Source organism: Schistocerca americana, chromosome 6 (assembly GCF_021461395.2).
Source record: "Schistocerca americana isolate TAMUIC-IGC-003095 chromosome 6, iqSchAmer2.1, whole genome shotgun sequence".
Classification (NCBI taxonomy): domain Eukaryota; kingdom Metazoa; phylum Arthropoda; class Insecta; order Orthoptera; family Acrididae; genus Schistocerca; species Schistocerca americana.
In genome coordinates this window covers 395,295,982-395,323,812 of record NC_060124.1, presented here as the reverse complement: position 1 = coordinate 395,323,812, position 27,831 = coordinate 395,295,982, and the positions used below count along the sequence as shown (strand labels likewise).

Genomic DNA, 27,831 nt, shown 5'->3' with positions numbered 1-27,831 from the left:
GAGATGACAGAGCCTGCTTGGATGAATATCTACCTGGGCAATGGATTGATCAAAGAGGAGCTGTTGAGTGCCCAACACAGCCTCCAGACCTTACACCTCTTGATTTCTACCTTGGGGAGACCTTGAAAAATGTAGTTCATCAGTATCACTGAATGCAGGCTATGAGAAACCATTAAGGCATTCTGTGCTGCTACCACACTGGCAACTCTAATAGCCATAGTTCAGCCAACAGTTCAGCGATATTGACATTGTTTGGCTGCTAATTGGGGTTACTTTGAATACATAAAATGAGTTTCCCCTATGTAAGAATTGTAACGGTATGTCTTTTTTCTGGACCACTATGTAGTTTACTGTGTAACAGCACATATCAGAACACTCTATCAACCATATTATGAGAAAGACTGCTGCACTTCTGAATGTCTCTGCTTTCTTTCCAGAGGGAGTGAAAAGATTGAAACCAAGAGGTTTCATTCCTCTTAGGCCTAATGGACTCCATAAAATCATAAGAATGATGTTCCTATTTGACCAATAGTGAGTAACATTGGCTCACCAAATAACAACTTAGCCTCTTTATATACGGTACGCAGTTCTGTCAACTGTATTGGTAAACATAATCACTGACACTGATCAGTTCTGCCATATTAGTCAGTTAAGATGTGATATCCTTACTTACTAAGGGTCCTCCTTCAACATATTTATCTCTTAATGGCAAACGTTTTGATAAAAATGTTATAGCTTTATTAAAAAATGTTCAGATTTGATAATGAATTTATTAACACACTGCCATTGTCACTATGGGTGGCTAATTTATTTATGAAATATTTCAAAGAGAGGCACTGGACTCTACTAGTTTAAGACCTCCTGTATTTTGGAGATTTGTTGATTACATCTGTAGAGAGTGGTCCCCATGGGGAGTGTGAGTTACATCAAGTTTTGAAGTGGCTAAATTCCATTCATGGAAGTTTACAGTGCAAGTCAGAATGGAAAGGTGCCTTCCATTATTCAATGTTTAGGTTCATCTCATAGATGACGGCAGTATGGGAAATGCAGTTTGCTGCAGACCAACTCATATGGACATGTATGAGGGTAGTCTGAAAAGTTTCCAATATCAGCGTGAAGATGGTAGTACTTGTCAACAAAAGTTGGAAATCTGTTGCACATGCATAGTAGCTCACCAAAATTTCAGCCATTTTAGATGTGCAGTTATTTGACAGTTGTTTTAGGGAGTCAACATGAGTGTTTTTGCGAAAATGGAGACAATTGAGTACAGAGATGTTAGTATATTTTTGTTTTTGAAAGGTAGGCTTGCACAAATTGAGCACCAGTTGGTTGCTATGTATGAGGACTCTGCACTGTGAAATTTTTGGCATCTGAATTTAAAGGCGGCCATACAAGGAGGAGGGAAATGAGGAAATCTACCTGTTGATCCAACAACCAACAATCCTAGAGAAGCTGAAGAGCAAAACAGTCTAGTCGGCAGGCCATGCAGCTCTAATATGCTAGAAGAAAGACAGATGAAGAAAGCACTCAAGGGGAAACCAAATGCCAAACACCCCATAGGGCAACCAAGGCAGTGTTGGATGGATGTCCTGGTAAAGTTCCTGCCAGGCCTGGGGATTGAAGCCACCTGGAAGAACCAAGCACAAACAGAAAGGAGTGGAGACAGTCTGTGGAAGCAGCATGTGGGTCTGCAAGACCTTTCATCACTGGATACGTGTGTACGTATGTAGCAGTTTGGGTAATAATGAACGTTTGGGATAGGCAAAAACTGTAACCATTGGTGACAACATTTCTGAAGTTCACCAAATGATGTTAGAGAAAAAGGAAGAAATACTATATGAGCATAGTAAGTGACATTACTTGACAAGCTGAATGCAGAAATTTAAAAAAGCTAACATTTGCAGAAGAAAAAAAATTTTCACTAAGACAGTGCGCTGTATAACATTTCAGCGGTTGCCATGGTGAAAATCCATGAATTTCAGTGTCAGCTACTTGGCCACTCTTCTTACTCACCTGATCTAGTCCCAGGTGACTTTTTTTTTTGTTCCTTCAGATAAAATTTGAGCTTAGAGGACAGAAATTTTCATCTAATGGTGCTCCGCAAGGCTAGGGTTTAGATAGTGCCCTGTAAGTATGACATTTCATACATTGAGGCAGACAATATGTACAGAAATTTAGAGCTGCATGGAATACTGAATATGCACTGTCTCTTAAAGTCCAATAAACAAGTTGTTGTTGGGCACTGCATTGACACTAGCCACTCTCTTCTATATGACAATGTCAAAATTCTAGCATCAACCATTGTTCTGAGGCATGATGGTGAAGGAAGAAATAGAAATTTACTAGGCAAAGGATTTAATTATGAGAGATAATGATTTCAGGTGGGATGAAGCATAGAATTCAATACTTCCTTTGATCAACTTTCAAATATGTAATTAATGTCCAGCTCTTATTGAACCATCTACATATCATAATATCAAGTTTCTAACCATAAATTCATATATTTTCTGCCAAATGTCATTTCTGGCCCTTGTGTGTTTGCAACCACTTGTGTAGTGGCATGGCCTTGGGTTTAAAAGGATGTATGTAAGTGCTGCAACTCCAGTCTATCATGTCACTTGGTAGATTGCCAAAGGTGGAAATGTCAGTTGAAAAAATAGAGTTTTTGCATCTACATGCTCAAAATCAAATTGTTTGTTTCCAGAATGAATCTTTAATTCTATAACAGAAAGAATGCAATAATGTAATACTGTGAAAGTTTAAAAGTATGTACTGAGCAAATACTTGAATTAGACCCTAGTTTCTCATGGGAAATCTCAGGAAAGAGATGCTTGTAAACTGAAGCTCTTAAATTAGGCTTTGTTAGAGGAGGGTCACTGGCTAGTATATTTACACAATCAAGTCACATTAATGTGACCACCACCTCTGTTCAACATCAGCATGCAATAACCATTCACGGATAGCAGGTGGCAGCACTATCAGTGGAGGATATATAAAGTTCGTTGACTGGAGGAGCTGTAGAAAATTATGCAGTCATTGTCATAATATGAAAAATGAATGATTTATCTTACATCCAAATGGGCACAATCATTGGCTTTTGGGCCGAGGATGTAAGCATTTAAAAATGGCTAAGCTTGTAAACTATTTACGTGCTGCCATGCTTAAAGCATACCATGCATGACAAAATGAGGCTATCTACAACTGGTGCCCAGACAACTGCGGTGCACCAGGGGGCCATAGATGACAGAGGCGAACGATAGCTGCAAAGATAGGTACTGGCAAATAGACATGCAACTGACCATACAGATGAACCTAGGGGCTGCCAACAGTGTTTCCTCAATGGCCATATAGTAAAAGTTGCTGCTATAGTACTCCACAGCAGATACCTGGTTCAGGCATCCATGCCGACTGCTGTTCATTGGTGTTGAAGGATGGAATTTGCATGGCAGTATGACAGCTGAATATCCACTGAATGGTGACCGGTGGCCTTTTCCGATGAATCACATTCATTGTCCATCAGGTGGCTCTTGTTGTGTATGGCATGAAACGTCTGAAGGCAAACAAGGAGGGAGCATTATGATATGGGGAATGTAATTTGTGACATTCCCTGGGTGATCACATCATTCTGGAAGGCGCAATCAATTAACACAAGTAAGCAACTATCCTTGGGGACTATGTTTACTCCTACATGCAATTTCAAACAATGGAAACCCAGGGTTGGAGTGTCAACAATATAAAGAAAAGGGTAGATTACTACTCACCATAAAGATGACATGTTAAGTTGCAGACAGACGTAATGAAAAGACTATTACACATGTAGCTTTTCGTGAAAGTCTTATTCAAAAAAGAAAGTGCACACACATTCAAATAAGCAAGTATAGCTCACATACACATGACTGCCATCTCCAGCAGTTCAGACTGGAATGCTGGTCTGAGCTGCCAGAGATGGCAGTCGTGTGTGTGAGGTGTGCCTGCTTTGTATGAACATGTGTTGGCATTGAAGGTTCTGGTTTATCTCTTGCTACTTAGTATGTCCAGGTTCCCTCAAAATATCGTAGTGGTGTATTATACTCCAAAACTGTTAATTTGCTTTGACACTGCAGTACTTGGAGAAGTAGCTATACGCATGTCTGGATCCCTTCTGTGACCTTTTTTTCAAATGCATTGGTTCAGTTTCCCTCCTAAAATGTGTATACGTGCTTCAGTTCTGGAAATAAAAGATATGAAATAAATGTGTTACATTTAGTTTATCTGTTTCTCCTTTTGTAAGTGGAGATATGCTCACACGATTGTGAGAGAAATCTTTCTGGGAATGATTATTATTTGTGGCAGTATAATGAAAAATATCCTCATTTCTTGAATAAGTTTATAGTTTTAAAGTGACTTGTAACAATGTTACTTATCTGTTTCACTAGTTCAAGTAGTTTTCATCAACAGAAGGTCCGAATGGCCATGGCTCAGCTGTTATATCATCATTGAGGTCTTTTGACCGAGAAGAACAAAAAGAGTACTTTGTACCTATACTAGTGACAGATGCTGGCCACCCTCAGCTCTCTGGAACAGCAACTGTGAGAATTGTTATTGGTGATATCAATGACAACAAAATGGGACCTGGAAATAAAAATGTGTTGGTTTATAAATATCAGGTAAGGGAAAACTTGAATGATGTGAGAGCTAGAAATTTACATAGTTGGATTTGCTTAATAAAACTGTACACTAGTGTGATAAATTTAGGTTTAGACAAATCCAGTTGATAATGGTTAAGCACATATTTGACGAAGGTTGTACTTTAATTCTATGGCTGTTTTAACACTTTGATTATACCTATAATAGTCCATGTATTATATGAACTGAATTAGCTTTGTAACTTTGTTTGAGGCTGCATTTTTAAATTTGAGTGATTCATCTCCATTTGCTGTCTTTTGTGACTGATTAGCCCAAAACATTATGACCACTGCCCACTGGGAGACTGAATACCACCCAGTTACATTGTGGGAACAAGATGCAGTGAGGAAAGTATATAAGCACAGCAGAGATGAATGGGGAATCATTTTATTAATAATGCTCACTGCAAATGGAAAAATCCACTGTGATAAGTTGCTTTGACAAAAGACAAATTGTTACAGTCCAGTGTTTGGAAATGAACATCTCAGAGACAATGAAACTATTCAACTGCTCACGTGCTACTGTTGTGAGCATTTAAGGAAACTGGTTGAAGAATGATGAAAGCATGAGTAGGCAACAAGGTGTTGGACATCTATGCCTCATCACAAAAAATTGATTTTGGAGGTTTTTCCATTCTGTTAAGCAGGATATGTTGTGATCTGTGACATGTATAATGACAGAGTACAATGCTGGTGTAGGCACAAGTGCCCTTGCTACAAGATTTGCCTGACCTGAATCTGGAACACTGTTGGGTGTCAGCTCCTCACCCACCCATCACCGGCCCATACTTTACCAGAAGTGCATGACCTATATGTAGCTGTTTGTTGCCACAAATCTCTGTAAGCCTACGAAGGTCTTGTCCAACCCATGCCATGCAAAACTGCTACGGTATTGCATTCCAAAGATTAACCAACATGCTGTTAGACTGTTTCAGCTCATTATTGTGTGTGTAATGATCTGTACCCATCATATCATATCAAAGATAGCCAACTTGTCCTACGTACAAAAAATATATATAAGAAAAGAGTGCCAATAAATCAGTATACTATTAGCCAATCTTTGCCATCTTTAAACAGGTTTTTATTTTGCTAGCTCTGGCTATAGAGAGAGAAAGATCATAATTGATTCCATCGCAAATTGCTTGTAGCAAAAGCAACTTCAGTTGTCAGCCACAAACTTATCCCTTGTGTGTACAGATTGTAGAGCCAAAATAGCAAATGCAACTTTAATAAACAGCCACAAATAGTTGTGTTATTTGCATAGAGTGTAGAGCCATAGTTAGCAAAAAAGAAATCAGTGAAGAGATGGCAAAGATGTAAGCTGATAGTATGGTGATTTTTTTCCATTTTTGTAAATAGGTATATGATATTAAACAAATGAAGTTATCCATACTACAAATGAAATGATCGTTTGGAATTATTCGTCAGGAGAACCTATCTGGCGTAGTAAGTCACCTAGTGCAACTCCTTCCGTTTGACACCACTTTGGTGACTTGCACATAAAGATGATGAGTTGAAATGATGAGGACAATGCAAAGAACCAGTCCCTGCATGGAGAAAATCTCTAACATCATTAGAAATTGAACTGGGGACTGCAGGACCTAGAGGCAGAAACACTGATTGACAGACATGAGGAGTGGGCATCGATGATATGATATGATGAGTATGAGTCTCCTGATGACATTCCCGAGTTCAAGTCTTCGTCCAGCACACAGTTTTAATCTGCCAGGAAGTTTCATTATATTTTGTTAACTGAGTAGGTACTTGTATGCAACTACTTTACACACACAAGATAACAACGGAAATTTTTACTGATAAAACAAAAAATATGCACAAAGTGTTTAAAATATGAGGCTGAAAATTATAAAATATTATAGACTTAATGTGAAGCACACCAAAAGTATTGTGTAAAGCCCCATGCTGGTTTTAGAGTAATGTTGATTCATGAATGCTGTCTTCTTTAGTTTGCTGTCATATTGGTTTGGTATTGGACCTGATCTTCACAGTTAGCAGATAGCTTTACTCCCAAGATATAAGTATCACAATAATAAAGTTCCAAACCATCTGCCTGAGTGACAGGTGCCCAATCAAATTCCTACTCTCATCACTCCACAGTAACATACAAAAATGATGAGAAAAGTCTGTTGAAATTAGAATAGATTTACTAGACATTGTATTTATTAAGTTTTAAGTTCATAGAAAACATCCATATAATGTGTGAAGCTCATTCACATTTCACTAACATTCCCACAATTCCACAACTCCTCTTGAGTTAACCCATTGCTTTTCTGTGACAGTCAGCTCACCATAAAACACTATAGGCAGTTTCATTTCATACAAAACTGATGTGAATCAACAACTATTAAAGTTCCACATACTTTCCGCACTCACCAGTGATGCATTCTGCAGACTTCCTCCAATCAGCAGACATGCACCAAATCAGCAAGCACCAAAATACTCACACACTTCAGTTATGGGGCATTCCTGTACCACCTACGGGCTCTAGTCCAGCGGATATGAGTAATGGCAAGATTCAATATGTAGGAACTGTACTAATATCTATACCCTTACAATAGTCAGAGATCTTTTAAAAGCTTGTTCACATGTTAAGAATATTATTAATACAAGTGTTACAACTATCATTTAATTACATTGTAATTAAAATTGACTTCTGCAAAACAAAAGCATAAATCATAAACACTCAGTTTATCAAATTTGCACCAGAGACTAGTTCTTCTTTTTTGGGATGTCATAACCTACAGCCCTTGGAGTAACAGCTGAGAGAACACAAAGAAGGAAATAAAATGAGCATACTGCAGATATGAAATGAAAGCGTGGTAATAAGTTGTAACAAGGAATATTATCACATCAAACATTATCACAAGTGGCACATTGACATTGACTTCTGCTGACAATAATTGTAATAACTGTGGATGAAACCTGTATCACTGTCTTTGTAACTCCTGTGTGTTCAGTAAGGGAGAGACAAGGCTGCTGAGGAACTGACCAAATGCATCCTGCATGCTGGGACATTACATTACATTAATACCTGTTCCGTAGATCATGAATACAATATTTCGTATATATTACATTACTAGCCATTTCATGTCCTGTTTTGCTCTGAGTGTTAATGTGCTCTTTGCATAAGTTAATCATGAGAAAGGATTTCTTAATAATTTAAAGAGGTCAGATATCATCCTGATATTTCAGATATTTCATTGTCCCATATGGTTTTATAAAGAGCTTGTGTATTGTCCACTGAAATTTAATCCAGTTAAGCAAAAGTTGTATATTGTTCGTATTCAAGGTACTATGTGAATGCAGTACCTCCCTGGATTATGACAGTGATTGTCAAAAATGGATGACTCAGAAACTTCAGCAATAATCATCTTTTATTGTAATTGGCATGAGCTTCCTTTTTGTCAAATATTTTCAGCTTTTCATTATTTCATATTTTCTATCATTCTATATATGAGGCATTTGGGACTAGATAATGGTAAGCCACAGTGAGTAAATCTTTACAGGAGAGATGTAAGAAGGTTCAAAAAATTTCATAAATCAGGTGATTGACGTAATAAGTATATTTACTGGTAGACAGACACAATGAAAAACACACACACAAATTTCAAGCTTTCACAACCCAAGGTTGCTTCATCATGAAAGAGGGAAGGAGAGGGAAAGACGAAAGGATGTGGGTTTTAAGGGAGAGGGTAAGGAGTCATTCCAATCCCGGGAGTGGGAAGACTTACCTTAGGGGGGAAAAGGACAGGTATACACTCGCACACACACATATACAGACATAGGCAGACTTATGTAAATGCAAAGAGGTTGGGCAGAGATGTCAGTCGAGGCAGAAGTACAGAGGAAAAGATGTTGTTGAATGACAGGTGATGTAGAAGGGGCAGCAACTTGAAATTTGCGGAGGTTGAGGCCTGGTGGGTAACGGGAAGAGAGAATATATTGAAGGGCAAGTTCCCATCCCCAGAGTTCTGATAGGTTGGTGTCAGTGGGAAGTATCCAGATAACCCGCATGGTGTAACACCGTGCCAAGATGTGCTGGCCGTGCACCAAGGCATGTTTAGCCACAGGGTGATCCTCATTACTAACACTGTCTGCCTGTGTCCGTTCATGCAAATTGACAGTTTGTTGCTGGTCATTCCCCTGTCCTTTTTCCCCCTAAGGTAAGTCTTTCCACTCCCGGGATTGGAATGACTCCTTACCCTCTCCCTTAAAACCCACATCCTTTCGTCTTTCCCTCTCCTTCCCTCTTTCCTGATGAAGCAACCTTGGGTTGCGAAAGCTTGAAATTTGTGTGTGTGTTTGTGTGTTTTTTATTGTGTGTATCTACCAGCACATTCTCGTTTAGTAAGTCACACCATCTTAGGGAAACATTCCACGTGGGAAAAATATATCTACAAACAAAGGTGAAGTGACTTACCAAAAGAAAGTGCTGGCAGGTCGATAGACATACAAACAAACACAAACATACACACAAAATTCTAGCTTTCGCAACCAACGGCTGCTTCGTCAGGAAAGAGGGAAGGAGAGGGAAAGACGAAAGGATGTGGGTTTTAAGGGAGAGGGTAAGGAGTCATTCCAATCCCGGGAGCGGAAAGACTTACCTTAGGGGAAAAAAAAGGACTGGTATACACTCACACACACACACATATCCATCCACACATATACAGACACAAGCAGACATATTCAAAGGCAAAGAGTTTGGGCAGAGATGTCAGTCGAGGCGGAAGTGCAGAGGCAAAGATGTTGTTGAATGACAGGTGAGGTATGAGTGGCGGCAACTTGAAATTACCGGAGATTGAGGCCTGGTGGATAACGGGAAGAGAGGATATATTGAAGGGCAAGTTCCCATCTCCGGAGTTCAGATAGGTTGGTGTTAGTGGGAAGTATCCAGATAACCCGGACCGCGTAACACTGTGCCAAGATGTGCTGGCCGTGCACCAAGGCATGTTTAGCCACAGGGTGATTCTCATTACCAACAAACACTGTCTGCCTGTGTCCATTCATGCAAATGGACAGTTTGTTGCTGGTCATTCCCACATAGAATGCGTCACAGTGTAGGCAGGTCAGTTGGTAAATCACGTGGGTGCTTTCACACGTGGCTCTGCCTTTGATCGTGTACAGCTTCCGGGTTACAGGACTGGAGTAGGTGGTGGTGGGAGGGTGCATGGGACAGGTTTTACACTGGGGGCGGTTACAAGTGTAGGAGCCAGAGGGTAGGGAAGGTGGTTTGGGGATCTCATAGGGATGAACTAAGAGGTTACGAAGGTTAGGTGGACGGCGGAAAGACACTCTTGGTGGAGTGGGGAGGATTTCATGAAGGGTGGATCTCATTTCAGGGCAGGATTTGAGGAAGTCATATCCCTGCTGGAGAGCCACATTCAGAGTCTGATCCAGTCCCGGAAAGTATCCTGTCACAAGTGGGGCACTTTTGTGGTTCTTCTGTGTGAGGTTCTGGGTTTGAGGGGGTGAGGAAGTGGCTCTGGTTATTTGCTTCTGTACCAGGTCGGGAGGGTAGTTGCGGGATGCGAAAGCTGTTTTCAGGTTGTTGGTGTAACGGTTCAGGGATTCCGGACTGGAGCAGATTCGTTTGCCACGAAGACCTAGGCTGTAGGGAAGGGACCGTTTGATGTGGAATGGGTGGCAGCTGTCATAATGGAGGTACTGTTGCTTGTTGGTGGGTTTGATGTGGACGGCCGTGTGAAGCTGGCCATTGGACAGGTGGAGGTCAATGTCAAGGAAAGCGGCATGGGATTTGGAGTAGAACCAGGTGCAGCTGATGGAACCAAAGGAGTTGAGGTTGGAGAGGAAATTCTGGAGTTCTTCTTCACTGTGAGTCCAGATCATGAAGATGTCATCATTAAATCTGTACCAAACTTTGGGTTGGCAGGCCTGGGTAACCAAGAAGGCTTCCTCTAAGCAACCCATGAATAGGTTGGCGTACGAGGGGGCCATCCTGGTACCCATGGCTGTACCCTTTAATTGTTGGTATGTCTGGCCTTCAAAAGTGAAGAAGTTGTGGGTCAGGATGAAGCTGGCTAAGGTAATAAGGAAAGAGGTTTTAGGTAGGGTGGCAGGTGATCGGCGTGAAAGGAAGTGCTCCATCGCAGCGAGGCCCTGGACGTGCGGAATATTTGTGTATAAGGAAGTGGCATCAATGGTTACAAGGATGGTTTCCGGGGGTAACGGATTGAGTAAGGATTCCAGGTGTTCGAGAAAGTGGTTGGAGTCTTTGATGAAGAATGGGAGACTGCATGTAATGGGTTGAAAGTGTTGATATACGTAGGCAGAGATACATTCTGTGGGGGCTTGGTAACCAGTTACAATGGGGTGGCCGGGATGATTGGGTTTGTGAATTTTGGGAAGAAGGTAGAAAGTAGGGATGCGGGGTGTCGGTGGGGTCAGGAGGTTGATGGAGTCAGGTGAAAGGTTTTGTAGGGGACCTAAGGTTCTGAGGATTCCATGAAGCTCCGCCTGGACATCAGGAATGGGATTACCTTGGCAAACTTTGTATGTGGTGTTGTCTGAAAGCTGACGCAGTCCCTCAGCCGCATACTTCCGACAATCAAGTACCACGGTCGTGGAACCCTTGTCCGCCGGAAGAATGACGATGGATCGGTCAGCCTTCAGATCACGGATAGCCTGATTTACTGTCCTACACTCGTACTCTCTGCTGGAAATATCACTTTGCCACGAACAAAAATGATCCTAATCCTACTCCTAATGATCCAACTTCCCAAGACACTATCCAAATTGAACCCTGCCTGGAACAGTTCCGTCCTCCGTCACAGCGGGACCAACCCCCTCTTCCTCAAAATCACCCTCTCCAAACCTTCCAGGAATTTCTGACTTCCAGCCTTGCCTCTCAATCCTTCTTAGGAAACCTTAATCCTACTCCCAACATCACCACTGCTGAAGCCCAGGCTATCCGTGATCTGAAGGCTGACCGATCCATCGTCATTCTTCCGGCGGACAAGGGTTCCACGAACGTGGTACTTGATCGTCAGGAGTATGTGGCTGAGGGACTGCGTCAGCTTGCAAACAACACCACATACAAAGTTTGCCAAGGTAATCCCATTCCTGATGTCCAGGAGGAGCTTCAGGGAATCCTCAGAACCTTAGTCCCCCTACAAAACCTTTCACCTGACTCCATCAACCTCCTGACCCCACCGACACCCCGCATCCCTACTTTCTACCTTCTTCTAAAAAATTCACAAACCCAATCATCCCGGCCACCCCATTGTAACTGGTTACCAAGCCCCCACAGAACGTATCTCTGCCAACGTATATCAACACTTTCAACCCATTACATGCAGTCTCCCATTCTTCATCAAAGACACCAACCACTTTCTCGAACGCCTGGAATCCTTACCCAATCTGTTACCCCCAGAAACCATCCTTGTAACCATTGATGCCACTTCCTTATACACAAATATTCCTCACGTCCAGGGCCTCGCTGCGATGGAGCACTTCCTTTAACGCCGATCACCTGCCACCCTACCTAAAACCTCTTTCCTTATTACCTTAGCCAGCTTCATCCTGACCCACAACTTCTTCACTTTTGAAGGCCAGACATACCAACAATTAAAGGGTACAGCCATGGGTACCAGGATGGCCCCCTCGTACGCCAACCTATTCAACCTATTCATGGGTTGCTTAGAGGAAGCCTTCTTGGTTACCCAGGCCTGCCAACCCAAAGTTTGGTACAGATTTATTGATGACATCTTCATGATCTGGACTCACAGTGAAGAAGAACTCCAGAATTTCCTCTCCAACCTCAACTCCTTTGGTTCCATCAGATGCACCTGGTCCTACTCCAAATCCCATGCCGCTTTCCTTGACATTGACCTCCACCTGTCCAATGGCCAGCTTCACACGGCCGTCCACATCAAACCCACCAACAAGCAACAGTACCTCCATTATGACAGCTGCCACCCATTCCACATTAAACGGTCCCTTCCCTACAGCCTAGGTCTTCGTGGCAAACGAATCTGCTCCAGTCCGGAATCCCTGAACCGTTACACCAACAACCTGAAAACAGCTTTCGCATCCCGCAACTACCCTCCCGACCTGGTACAGAAGCAAATAACCAGAGCCACTTCCTCACCCCCTCAAACCCAGAACCTCACACAGAAGAACCACAAAAGTGCCCCACTTGTGACAGGATACTTTCCGGGACTGGATCAGACTCTGAATGTGGCTCTCCAGCAGGGATATGACTTCCTCAAATCCTGCCCTGAAATGAGATCCATCCTTCATGAAATCCTCCCCACTCCACCAAGAGTGTCTTTCCGCCGTCCACCTAACCTTCGTAACCTCTTAGTTCATCCCTATGAGATCCCCAAACCACCTTCCCTACCCTCTGGCTCCTACACTTGTAACCGCCCCCAGTGTAAAACCTGTCCCATGCACCCTCCCACCACCACCTACTCCAGTCCTGTAACCCGGAAGCTGTACACGATCAAAGGCAGAGCCACGTGTGAAAGCACCCACGTGATTTACCAACTGACCTGCCTACACTGTGACACATTCTATGTGGGAATGACCAGCAACAAACTGTCCATTTGCATGAATGGACACAGGCAGACAGTGTTTGTTGGTAATGAGGATAACCCTGTGGCTAAACATGCCTTGGTGCATGGCCAGCACATCTTGGCACAGTGTTACACGATCCGGGTTATCTGGATACTTCCCACTAACACCAACCTATCTGAACTCCGGAGATGGGAACTTGCCCTTCAATATATCCTCTCTTCCCGTTATCCACCAGGCCTCAATCTCCGCTAATTTCAAGTTGTCGCCACTCATACCTCACCTGTCATTCAACAACATCTTTGCCTCTGCACTTCCGCCTTGACTGACATCTCTGCCCAAACTCTTTGCCTTTGAATATGCCTGCTTGTGTCTGTATATGTGTGGATGGATATGTGTGTGTGTGTGAGTGTATACCCGTCCTTTTTTCCCCTAAGGTAAGTCTTTCCGCTCCCGGGATTGGAATGACTCCATACCCTCTCCCTTAAAACCCACATCCTTTCGTCTTTCCCTCTCCTTCCCTCTTTCCTGACGAAGCAGCTGTTGGTTGCGAAAGCTAGAATTTTGTGTGTATGTTTGTGTTTGTTTGTATGTCTATCGACCTGCCAGCGCTTTCTTTTGGTAGGTCACATCACCTATATATCTTGGAATGTTTCCCTCTATTATATAAGTATATTTATTGTATTATAAAGTACTACATGCCATAAGGTATCCTTTTCACGTGAAACAGAACTTGTTTAATTACTGCATATAGTGAAAAACAATAAAAAGTACAGGGAATACATATAATTTTGTGGCTTGTCATTCCATTACACCAATGCTTCAGTGCCATCATTTGGCATCACTGACGGCAATTCATGTTCATCAACCTGCTGTATGGTTTCATGATATACCACATGTATATAGGGAAGCAGATCCATTATGTCAGACACTTTCTTGTGCCTGGGATATTTTGGTGTTAAGGTAATAATCCATTATGTCTGTGTATGATAGCCACACTCTTTGACATTAATTTTACCAGAGTCTCCGTGAATAGTGTGCTTCAGAAAAATTGAATCAGTACTTTGGACAAAAAATTTAAACATTATTGCTCCTGGAAAGTTAATAGAATGTCTGCCCATTGCTTGCTGTATTTCTTTTTGTCATGTTAGGAGTTAAGTCTTACTTTGTACAAAAGAAAAAATGCAAAAGTTACTAACAACGTGAACCTATTAAACTAAACTGAGCATTACAGCAGTTTACAGCTATATAACAGCAAGCCATAATAATCCCCATAGCAATTGCCTGGTGCTGCCCATCACAAGTATAAGAATCATTTACAGTCAATAGGCTCCAAATAAATGTGTTAAAAATTGTTTCATAGTCATTTAATATTAGTATTATTTAAGAGTACTACATGTACTGCACTGTCATAAGCCACATAATCACATGCTGTAATATCATGCCACATAATTACATGTTGTTGATGCCAACCTGTGATGATGATGCAGTATCACATCAACTGAACTAATCACACACATCTACAATGCTAGCATCACACTCTTATTGGTCCCACAATGCATTTTTTCATCTGAAGAAGTCACACTGTTTCCTCTGCAATACACCATCTTGCTCAGCTTACCTTACTAAAGCACAAAAAATGACATACTGTGACTTGGAGCAATACATAACAATAGAGTGTGTGCTGCCATCTCTTTGTTTCTTTAAATACTAATCCATCAGTGTCTCGCCATCCTCTTGTGGATAAGGAAAGTGCAAAACTCTCAGTAGTGCTTACAATTATCCAGCTCTGAGTGCCTGATAATATAATACTGGTAAATATGTCAGTTGATTGTGGTTAATAGTGATAATGATTACAGACATTAATATTTTTAAAGGAGACAAAAGTGGTACTCTGCTTTAAAGGAAAAAATAATTGTGATCTTTTGGATTTAACGACTTATTTCCCTAGCTGGAGGGAGTGGTTAAACATGTAATACTAAAGAACTACGAGTCCCATAGTGCTCGGAGCCATTTGAACTAAAGAACTACACAGGCTGTGACACTCATTTTTCTCCCTTGGGAATTTTTCTGGTTCATTTCTATCATAAACTTCCTAATGAAATTTCTACATACATAGTGTACCAGTATCTGACTTCCTATAGTTCTGTCTCTCCGTATTTAATGAGTTGTCTTTTTGCTTTTTGCTGCAGTTTTTAGTGCTGTCATCGGATTTTTTTTTCTTATTGTTATGAACTTATTTATAAATCTTGCAAAACTTTTAAGCTACTTTAGAATGCTAAAGCCATTTTATTTTGAAGAGTTTATTTTGTTTATTCTACATCCGTCTCAGCATTGTTGGTCATGTACTGTTCTCAAATACATCCTTAAAGTAACAATCTTGGAGTTGCTTCACTTTATTGCAAACAATTTTATGTTTCTTGTTGAGGAAGCCAGTCAATTTGGTGAACAGCTGTTTTTACTATTGTTAGAGGCAGCCATTTCTAGCATATGGATATTTTATCTTTGTGTGAAACAAATATTCAAAACAGAATAGCAGTCATAGATTGAACAATTTATAAATTATTCTTTTTAACATTAAATAGTGAGATAACTCATATATTTGCATGTATACTTTTGTGCATGTTAATGTATTTCCACACTGATATAAAGGATCAAACTCCAGAAACAGATATTGGGAGAATATATGTTGAAGATCCAGATGACTGGGATTTAAGAGATAAAACATTTTATTGGAGGACATACGAACATCATAGATTCAAAATTGATGAAGACACTGGGATGATTACAATGAAGCATAATACACCTGATGGAATGTAAGTCTTTTAGCCTTATATTCTATATATCTCTGTAAAATTACGTGTGAAAAGTAAATCTCTTAGCCTTACATTGTTCTATATAGTTCTGTGAAACAGTATGTGAGATGCAGTTGTGTAGAGTTCGCTGCCATTTATTATATACTATCGAAATAATTTTCAGCTATAAGCTGGATTTCAGAGTATGTGATCACATACACTTGCAGAACAATGTGACAGCAAGTGTGACTGTCACAATTAAAACTATTCCATATGACAGAGTAATTAATTCAGCATCAGTACGATTTCATGGAATATCAGATGAAGATTTTGTAAGAGAATTGAATGAAACAGTAAGTTAAAAAGTTACAAGAGTAGATTACAAAAAAGTGGCATGTTATGTTGTTTGCCCTGTGTTAGATATTTCACTTTCTGTGCAACTTTAATTTCAGGATAACAGAGTGGAACGTTTTAGAAGCTACGTTGCAGAAATACTCAACACTGGAAAGAAAAATGTGGACATTTTCAGTGTAAAGCAGCACAGCTGGCAGCCTCCTGTACTTGACATTTTCTTTTCTGTTGCTGCTTCAAGACATCAAAGACATGAAACAGTAAATGGCCTTTTGCAGATACATAAAGAAGAGGTATGTATGTTTAGTGTGCTTCTACTAACTTCCATATGTTTTAAATGCCATGTAGATTTCCATAAACAGATCATTGTTTTGAATTTATGTTTAATTCCAGCTTTCTTAGAACATTCACTAGTGAAATTTTGTGCTGTAATCTGATTCACAAATAATAGTTTCTAGTACAAACAGATGGTTAACAAATCAGTTAAAAGATAGCAGATGGGCCAGCCAGAACTTACCTTAGCTCTGCACAGCCAACAGGCTCACAGAAATTGACAAAAATAAATAAAATCTACATTATACAAACTCATTCCATCATCACGGAGGAGAGAGGAGGGAGGGGGAAATAGAGGAAAGGGAGAAACCTAGGTTATGAGGTAACAAGTGGAAGGTAAGCGAAAGATAGTGCATCAAAAGTTCTTCATCAGCTTCAGAACAAAGAAGAGAGATTGATAATGTAGGAAGTTTATGTGAAATGGATAATACTAAGCAAGAAGAGAAATATAACAAAACAATGATAAACAAGAAAGAGAGGTCTATAGGTGTTGTGCACACACACAAACTCACACACACATACAAATCTTCGAGGCCAAGCTGAAATATAATGTCTCCAATTTTTTATGCGGAAACATGTGGACATGAAGATTAATGAAATAGAATGTTGATATTGTTTGTTTTATTTAAAAAGCTTTAAGAGTTTTCACATAGAAAATTCAGAGACATTACTTTTCAAGACACCCTCATGTGTATTAGACACACACGTGATACTGAGCGAGGTGGCGCAGTGGTTAGTTCACTGGACTCACATTCGGGAGAATGTCAACCATCCAGATTTAGGTTTTCCATGATTTCCCGAAATCAATCCAAGCAAATGCCAGGATGGTTCCTTTGAAATGGCCCAACTGATTTCTTTCCTATCCTTGACACCATCTGTGCTTGTGCTCCATCTCTAATGAATTCATTAAACAATAATCTCCTCCTTGCCCTCTTCCACAAATGTGGAGGGAGAAAAGCTGTGCAAAAATAAAATAAATGAGTAAAGAACCAAAGAGGGGACAGGAGCAGTGTTTAACGTAGGTTTAGTCCAGGTGTGTTGGAGCACAAGTTCCCATCTGTGCAGTTATATGGGGCTGGTGTTAGTTGGGAGGATCCAAATGGTTTGTGTGGCAAATCGGGCACTTTGGTCCCTAGAGTTAGGTGCTGGAGGGCATGCTCTGCTACTGGGTATTGGGCACCCCTCAGGTGGACAGTTGTCTGTGCCCATTCAAGCTCTCAGCCAGTTTGCTGGTTGTCAAGCCAATGCAGAATGCCATGCCATGAACACGTCAGCTGATAAGTGACATATTGTTTCATGTGAGGCCCTGCCTTGAATGGTTTATGTTTTGCCAGTGGTGGGTCTGGAGTAGACAGTTGTGGGGGGATGCATGGTGCAGGTTTGGTAGTGGGGTCAGTTACAGGGGTGGGTACCTGTAGGTAGGGAAAGTGATTTGAGAATGTCGTAGAGTTGGACAAAGATGTTGCAAAGGTGAAGAGGATGACAAAAGGGCACTACGGTTGGTAGGGGAAGGATATTGTGGAGGGGGAGGGATGATTTCATTTCAGGTCTCAATTTGAGAAAGCTGCTGCCATGACAAAGTAATCTGTTGAACCATTCAAGACCTGGGTGGTGTGACAAAGGGAATGCTTCTGTGCTGCCTGGAAGCAGGCACATTGTTGCCAGAAGGTGGGGAATGGCCTGCTCAGGAGATCTGCTTATAGACATGATCTACAGGGTAGCTGCAGGAGAGGAAAACGTTAGACAGATAATTGGTAAAGAATTTGTAGGATTTGTCACTGGGACAGTTCCATTTACCACAGATATACAGGCTGTAAAGTAGCAAGCATTTGATGCAGAGGGGATAGCAGCTGTCAGTGTGGAGGTGCTGTTGTCTGTTTGTGGGTTTGATATAGACAGAGGTGTGGTGTGTGTGTGTGTGTGTGTGTGTGTGTGTTAAGAAAGAAGGGCGGGGGGGGGGGGGGGGGGGGGAGAGAGAGAGAGAGAGAGAGAGAGAGAGAGACTGTGGGTGTTCATTGATATTGTATCTTGTGATTTTGTATTATGATTTCAAGGTCATCATTCTACAAGACAAATTTCCTGAGAGGTAATGACATTGCCCAAAAAGGGAATTGAGAAGATTGATCCAAAAATATTAATGAAAAATATTTTTGAAGAATAATGTGGCATAACCATCCAGAAAATTGTATATTGTGAGCTAAGCTCAATCATTTACACTCTGCAGTATATAGTAATGTAATCTCAAGAGAACCCTCTTTCCTGAAAGACAGTGTGCCTTTTGCAGGTTAAAAGAAGAACTGGTCTGGACATGTCAATGGCTGGCATAAATTACTGTTTCATTGAAAGAGTGCAATGCCAAGAGTCATGTACTGATAGCCTCAGAGTCATAAATCAACCACACCTGGTGGATGCCAATTTTACATCACTAGTTGGCCTAACAATCATAGTTACACCGGAATGCAGGTCCAGAATAAAGAAATTTGCCTCTGAAACTTGTGCAGAATATCACTGCTATAATGGAGGCCACTGTCTCCAGAAAGGCACCAATTTACGGTAAATTTGAGAGAAATATTATTTTTGCAGTGTAGCTTATCTTTAAAATTTGTGCAAGTTTGTGCTATAGAATAGCAATGTGCAACTAGAAATGATCCTATGATAGTTTTGAAATGTGTCAAGTTTCTATAACATGGAACATAATTCCATTTTCATGGGCAGCTATGTTTTTGCATGCTTACATAAGGAATTTTGTAATGACTATGGATGCATTAATATGTATATGTCTCTGTCTCTAAAGATACATTATAAACTATATCATCTCTTTGATGAAAAATTGTTACAGCTATAAAATGACTTGAGCACACATTTTAAGTAAAAACAAGTTTTAAAAACTGTCTTTTCATTGACACGCAAATAATATCCAATGATAATCTAATTATGAGATATTAATGAAGAGCCATTTCTAACTTTACTGCCTCTTCTTACAGAAAAACTGAATATTGTCTCATGCTGTAGCATTTAATAACTGATATTTGTCTGATGAAGCAAATAGCACATTAATTTGGATTCAGTGAGTAAATTTCCTTCACCTAGTTCTACATTCTTTATCTTACAGATGTGTATGCCCTGTTGGTTTCAAAGGACCTCGTTGTCAACAGACAGTGAGAAGTTTTCAGACTGGTGGATGGGCTTGGTTTTCTTCACTCCATCCACAAGCTGAAAATCACCTCAGCCTAGAATTCATAACACATAAAGAAGATGGTGTGCTGTTGTACAATGGTCCTTTGTCATTCGCCACTTCAAATAATGTATCAGGTACTGAACAGTTTTGTTGTACTGGCATAAATCAGACTGGTGAAAAGTTATTTTAGGTGTAATAAATTTCTTTTAAAATTCCACAGATTACATTGCATTAGAGATAAGGCAGGGTGAACCCAGACTGTTGATACATATAGATGATAACACAATAGAACTAATCTTGAAAGTAACAAACTATGTAAATGATGGAAAATGGCATCAGGTTGACATATACTGGAACCACAAGGTAATTATAAATTTCAAATACTGTGAAAATGTACAGCTATAAAGTAGTTTTAATTACTATATCTAATTTATTATCTTTAGATATATTGTACTAAAGTTTACCCATCTATCTACTTCCATTGTTGAAGCATTAGGTAACTTTTCCTCCATCCTAAAACTTGTATCTTCATTGTTTTTACTGTACTAATTGCTTTGCTAATTTATTTTGTTATTATGCTGAAATTTTGCAGCTGTAACGGCAGATACACAATCTGTGTGAATTACATATAACTAAGTCAACTGGAACTCAATCAGCCTCTAAGCTTTATAATAATACTTATTTTGTATAAGGAGTAATTTCAGACCCATCACTAGCTTGTCTTTTGCAGTGTCTCGTGATGAAATTCTGATCTTCAGATCTGTTATGTAATGCTCTTGATTTAGGCCACAAAATTACATGCATTGGATTTTTCATAGTTTCATATATCTCTAGCTATTTATCAGTATTTGATTATTATTCTTCCAATTAGTTATAACTCAGTACCAGATTCATTTTACCAATTGAGAAGAGACCAGTAGACCACTCCACTTTTTTTCTTTTTTTTTTTTAAATTATTCAATCAAATTTCATTGGAATTGTGAAAACATCACATGACAGCTTCTATATGGATAACTTCCAAAGATTCTGTCCAGCATTAGGTTCCATGATTATCTCTTGATTAGCTATTTATGCAATAAGTAGCTGGCATTTATAGTAGTGAGAATGGAATAGTCAACTTCACTGTTATTGATATTTCATTCAGAAGAGCTGATTGCTTGTGTAAACCAGCATAGAAGTCAGTAATATTTCATGAATCACTGTTAACATTCAGTGCGGTAGTTATCTGAGTGTATAAATCACACAACAAGAAACAATGTTTTTGACAACATATAGGCCTGACCAGGTTTAAAGTTCATCCTTTGAGGTCAGATACAGAAGTATTACACTTTCAATATGCCTTCCTTTAGTTTCATTGTCAATAATGATGCAAGGGACTTCATGACAGTGTCTTCCATTATGTCTTATGGGTGCTGGTCATCATCTTACCTCATACTGTGATTCTAATATTGTCCATCTCAAGGACCAAAGGTAACAGTTGTTAAGGTAATCATCATAAATATTTTAGCTTACAACCAGTAATATTAGAAACATAATCCACAGTAATTCATTTCAGGATTCAACTCCCATCATCTCACTGTCTAAGTTGATAATACATTGGTATATGTGTGGATGGATACGTGTGTGTGTGCGCGAGTGTATATCCGTCCTTTTTTCCCCCTAAGGTAAGTCTTTCCGCTCCCGGGATTGGAATGACTCCTTACCCTCTCCCTTAAAACCCACTTCCTTTCGTCTTTCCCTCTCCTTCCCTCTTTCCTGATGAGGCAACAGTTTGTTGCGAAAGCTTGAATTTTGTGTGTATGTATGTGTCTGTTTGTGGTTCTATTGACCTGCCAGCGCTTTCGTATGGTAAGTCACATCATCTTTGTTTTTAAATATATTTTTCCCACGTGGAATGTTTTCCTCTATTATATTAATAATACATAAAATATATGACATGAAGTCCTCATCTTACTCTAGAAAAATAGCAACACCAGATTCCCTGCTGTGCTAATCCATGTTCCGCACATCCTCCAAAGCATTGCTTCCATAAGGTGATAAATAACCAGTCTTATGAGCCGTGTCTCTCTGCACCACTAGTTCATTAACATCACTTACAGTGAAAATGTCCTTAATTCATTAGACAACAAATTAGAGGCAACTGGCATATTCTGTGACATGTCAAAGGCTTTTGACTGTGTGAATCACAGCATTCTTTTAAGTAAATTAAAATATTATGGCATCACTGGTAGTGCTGCAAAGTGGTTTCAGTCATATCTTACTAACAGAAAGCAAAGGGTGTCATTATGTAACACTTCAGCAGTAGGCAATCAGACATCATCTGACTGGGAAGAAATTACATGTGGTGTTCCCCAAGGTTCTATACTAGGTCCACTACTTTTTCTTGTGTATATTAATGACCTGTCATCTGTTACATTACTAGATGCCAAGTTTGTCTTATTTGCAGATGATACAAACATAGCAATAAATAGTAAATCAAATATAAATTTAGAAAGGGCATCTAATCAATTTTTTACTTACATTAATAAGTAGTTCATAGCCAATTCACAGTCATTAAACTTTGAAAAGACCCACTACATACAGTTCAGAACATCCAAGAGATTTCCTTCTAGAGTGTATAAAATATGATGACATGGAAATAGGAGAAGTTGAGAGTGTAAAATTCTTGGGATTACAACTTGATAATAAATTCAGTTGGGAGCAACATACTAATGAACTGCTAAAGCCCCTAAACAAGTCTGTGTGTGCAATTTGAATTATGTCAGACATAGGAGATATAAATATAAAAAACTGGCATATTTTGCTTATTTTCACTCCATTATGTCATATGGTATCATATTTTGGGGTAACTCCACAAACAGAGAAAAAATGTTTAGAGTACAGAAGCATATAATAAGAGTAACGTGTAGTGTAAAGCCAAGAACATCATGTCGAAACCTGTTCAAAGAATTGGACATACTAACCACAGCTTCTCAGTATATTTATTTCTTGATGAAGTTTGTTGTAAGTAATACATCTCTTTTTCCAACTAACTGCTTAGTGCACAGTATCAATGCAAGGAATAAGAACAATATACTTAAACATTTAAAATCACTTACTCTTGCCCAGGATGGATTCCAATATTCAGCAACGCATATTTTCTATAAGTTACTGGCAACCATTAAGAGTCTAGTTTCAGACAAGACACAACTTAAACATAATTTAAAAGAATTTTTGGTGGCCAACTCCTTCTATCCCATCCATGAATTTCTCAACAAGTGCAGTAGACCATTTTAATGAAAATTTCTTATACTTTAATTTTTGACAACACTTGGTTGTAACAGCCAAGTAACTACCTACTGTGTGAATGTTGGGTGCATGGAAAGAAGATGTAAGTCTTAAGTCTGTAAATAGTGGAAGTTTAATTTCAAATCTTGTACATAATTTGACTGTTTATTGACTGAGGATTATTAAAATTAATGAAACTCAAGTTTTTCTAATTACATTTTTGTAGTGTATTTATCTGACATGTTCCACACTCAGGACGATCCCCTCTTTTGTGGGTCCATGGAATGAATAATTAATCTAATCTAATCTAATCTGTATGGGTCTGCATATGTTGACAAACTAGTGGTGCATGTAGGGGCAGCTGATGTTACCAGTTTTGACCGCCTTATAGAGCAGTGCTGTGGAAGATGTGTGGAACATGGATTTTCAGAGGAGGGACTATGGAGTTGCTGTTTTTAAAGTACGACAAGGTCTTAATGTCCAAATAATTTTATTTGTTCTTATGTTTTGATACTGAGTGCTTTTAAAGTGCATTTTATGTAGAATTAAATTAGACAAGCAGATCATGGGAACTTGACTCCCAAAATGTGTTGCTGTGGATTATGTTCCCAATATTAGTGGTTGTATGCAAAAATATTTATAATTCATATTGTGAGCTGCACTGTCTCTCACTACATTGGTAAATCATGTCTGGACTACCTCTTCAGAAACGTTTGAGCTGTACATGCAACATACTGAAAGAGGCCCAATGCTTTAATACTACATTCACAATACTGCATAGTATTAAAAGATGTTAATAACTTCAGCTTATCTGACATCACTCACCTGGTAAAATTTACAATTTATTTAATATGATTGGGTTTCCATTATAAAAATTGAAGCATTGTGGTTTACATTGCTATATATTTGCAGAACCAGTAGATACAAGAACTCTTAAAATTTCATTGTAGAATATTCGCCTTCTGCTTGACCACTGCAAATCGGCTGACGTATTGGAAGTGAAAGAAATATCAGTACCCTTCTTCAATAGAACCAGCTGCATGGCTGAAAAAGAACTGCCTCCATTCAGCAGGCAACTCCTTTTAAACAGTCCTCTTCAGATCGGTGGTATTTACTGGAAGTTATTACCTACAGAAATGCGGATGTGGAATGCAAGTCCAACTCCTGCAAATTTTGATGGCTGTCTGAGCAACCTATTTTACAATGGACAGGTAAGCAAAGTCCAAACAGACCTCTAATATTTTTGTAGTAGATGTTAAAGAATGTAATGAGTATTGTATTTATTCATCACTGATCATTTTATACTATTGTATGGACAAGTTATATTGTTGATGAAGTACACAGTATTGAAATGGATAGTTGAAAAAAAATGAAGCCACAGTCACTGTAAAGCAGCTTATAATTTCATTTATTCAGTAACTACTTTCAACAGTACTGTCCCCCGCATCAACATAATGAAGACATACTGCTTTGCTAAGGTGAGCCATGGTCATCATATACCACAAAGCATTGACTATTCTAAAAAGTTTTTGTAAATTAACCTGCATAATTGGCACACTTCAACAACTATGTGAGACTGTTGATTGTTATTGAAGTATGTGCCTTATATAGTTATATTTACAAAACTTGGTATGTTGCTTAATGCTTAACATTGTGTGATAACAGTGGCTCACCCTAGAAAGCCAGTATGACTCTACTTCATTGACCAGGAAATGATAATACTACCAATGCTTATCATATTGGAACATTTTAGTGCTCATGTCTTCTTTTTTTTTCAAATATTTGGTAACTGCACCTGCCGCACAATATATATTTAATAACTATGTATGAAAATAATAATGTGTATCTTAAACATGTATAAATACATAAAATAAATAAGAGCTCAGTGAGTTGGCCACTGTTTGTAAACAGCTGAAAGCTGTTAGCCCTGTTGATGGGCTTTAGGGTACTGGGGTGGCATTGGGGGACTTGAGACAAATGCTTTGGCCCCTCTGGTGCCTATAGTTTCACTGAAGTCCATAATGTTGCAACACCTTCAGATTGGCCAATCCAGGCTGTTCAACATTCCCCATCAGGTGAATAGTGGTAATGACACAATCCTCTGGGCAGAAGGCAAAAGTGGGTACTGGCCACAAGGCTGTCCGTTCATGCCCTAAAAACAGGTTACAGGTATTAGCCACTGCTGAAAGTACTTCTGAGTCTGCATGGGACACCTTTGTCTATTGGGACTGGGGCCAATGTTCCAGAAATATCTGAACAAACACTCACAGTGGGGATGCCTGTCATTGGAAGCTCCATCATTTGCAGATGATGAAGCCACTGAAAAACGTAGTAGTTAGCTCAGAAAGGAACCACTATCCACTCTGTTTGCTTGCTGGGTGTTCAGGTCCGAGATGTGGAGGAGATTGCTTTCATGAAGAGGGCTATCCTCAGTTGTGGGTGGAAGCAGAACTAGCATTTTGGAGCATTATCCCAAAACTGATCATGATCCTCTGATTCAGAGACGAGTGGAAGACTTAAACCAGAACCTCAAATGCTTCTGTGATGTTCGTGGGTGCATATTTCTTGACCTCCACTATTGTGTGAAGAACTGTAGCACTTCCCCTAATAGGTCAGGCATGAACTACTCACAGGAAGCAGCTACTTAGATTAACAGAGTACATGGGCTTAGACATGTGGGTTTTTTATGCTAGAGAAACCCCACCACAAATCCAATATGATACAATGTAATTTCATGCAAGAAAGAACGCTATCCTCATTCAGTTATTTATTAAAGAGAGCAGCATGTATTATGATAGACTGGAGAAAGAAAATGTTTTATTCAGTGCTATTTACCTGCAGGAGCGTCTATGGAAAGATCCCAATACTCATCTCATTTGTAAAATATTGTAACAGTGCCAAATAGTACTAGACCCAGGAAGGTGAGCAAAGCCAGATTTTAATAGCAGTAAAATTCTACATTCTGATTGGTATGCATAGCACAAAAATAGATAGAACACTGTTGGTGGAGGCATGTATATAGCTATAAAATATGTGATGATATCTGGTGAGGTTAGTACAGATTTGGGTGAAGATGACTATTAAAGGAGGGTCCAAAATGGTAATCGGAGGTTTTTGTCAAGGCCCCTCCCTTAGCAGCAGAACATTTGTGGGAAAACGTGAAGAAGATGCCGTGTAAATTTTCTGATCATGGTGCAGTATTAGAGATTTCAACTAACTATCTATAGGCTCGGAGACTCAAATGGTTAAGCTGGGTAGTAGAGACAGGAAATTTAGTGAAATTCTTCTAAATGCCTTACCAAAACATTACCTTTAGCAGCTACTCAGAGAACTGTCACAAAGACAGCATATTAGATCTCACACCGGAAGTTACCTCTAGATCTGACGATGACTCTCCATCCAAGATAACATGCTGTGTCCTCTCTACCAAAAAGTCCTCAATCCAGTCATAAATTTCACTTGATACCGCTTATGATCATACCTTTGACAATTAGCATGGGTGGAGTACTGAGTCAAATGCTTTTTGGAAATTAAGAAACACTGCATCTACCCAGTTGCCTTGATTCAAAGCTTTCATTATGTCACGTGAGAAAAGTGCGTGTAGGGTTTCACGTGATCAGTGTTTTCGAAATCCATTCTGGTTGGCACTGAGTGGGTCTTTCTGTTCAAGATGCCTCATTAAGTTTGAGCTCAGAATATGTTGTAAGATTCTACAATGAATCTATCTCAAGGATATTGGATGGTAGTTTTGTGGATCACTTATGCTAACCTTCCTGTAGACGAGTGTGACCTATGTCTTTTTCCAAGAACTGGGCAAAGTTTTTTGTTTGAGGGATCTTCAATAGATTATAATTAGAAGATAGGCTACCTCAGCCACAAATTCAGTATAGGATCTGAAAGGAATTCCACCATGACGTGGAGCTTTGTACAATTTTAACAGTTTCAGCTGTTTCTCAACACCACTGACACTAACAATTATTTTATTCATTTTTCAGTTAGACTAGGATTAAATTAAGGTAATTCTCCAGGGTTTTCTTTTGTAAAGGAACACTGGAAAACACAGTTAAGCATTTCAGCTTTTGCTTTGCTGCCCTCAATTTCATTTCCTGTCTTGTTCGCTAGGGAATGAACACTAACTTTGGTCACATCATCAGATGCAGAAGTAACTTTGGGTGTGCCTCAGGGAAGTGTGTTGGGATCCTTGCTGTTCATGTTGTATATTAATGACCTTGCAGACAATATTAGCAGTAAAATCAGACTTTTTCCTGATGATGTAGTTGTCTATAATGAAGTATTACCTGAGAGAAACTGCATAAATATTCCGTCAGATCTTCAGGGTGTATACGACCTGGGACAGTCGGGAAATCCGGGAAAAAGCCGGGAACTTTTTCATCCAGGAGAAAATTGAGAAAAACCCGGGAGTTTTTTGGAATCTCGGGAATTTTTCGTTGTTTTAGCTTTCATTAAATTTTTGTAATTTTGACTTTTAAGAATTGATTCCCCCCCTGTGAACCATGGACCTTGTCGTTGGTGCGGAGGCTTGTGTGCCTCAGCGATACAGATGGCCGTACTGTAGGTGCAACCACAATGGAGGGGTATCTGTTGACAGGCCAGACAGACGTGTGGTTCCTGATGAGGGGCAGCAGCCTTTACAGTAGTTGCAGGGGCAACAGTCTGGATGATTGACTGATCT

At 39.6% G+C, this 27,831-nt stretch overlaps 2 protein-coding genes across 2 annotated transcripts in view; both read left to right on the top strand.

The window, feature by feature from the left end:
• Positions 1-16,762, top strand: part of LOC124620165 (neural-cadherin-like) — a 182,463-nt gene extending 165,701 nt beyond the window's left edge. Inside the window, exons 13-17 of the mRNA XM_047146834.1 lie at positions 4,438-4,646; positions 15,867-16,030; positions 16,194-16,362; positions 16,462-16,653; positions 16,754-16,762. Of these exons, the coding sequence (XP_047002790.1) occupies positions 4,438-4,646; positions 15,867-16,030; positions 16,194-16,362; positions 16,462-16,653; positions 16,754-16,762 (743 nt within the window). The remainder of the gene's footprint in view (positions 1-4,437; positions 4,647-15,866; positions 16,031-16,193; positions 16,363-16,461; positions 16,654-16,753) is intronic.
• Positions 16,763-24,178: 7,416 nt separating this feature from the next.
• LOC124620163 (neural-cadherin-like) overlaps positions 24,179-27,831 on the top strand; it is a 115,046-nt gene continuing 111,393 nt past the window's right edge. The window contains exon 1 of the mRNA XM_047146833.1: positions 24,179-24,349. Coding sequence (XP_047002789.1) covers positions 24,179-24,349 — 171 coding nt within the window. The remainder of the gene's footprint in view (positions 24,350-27,831) is intronic.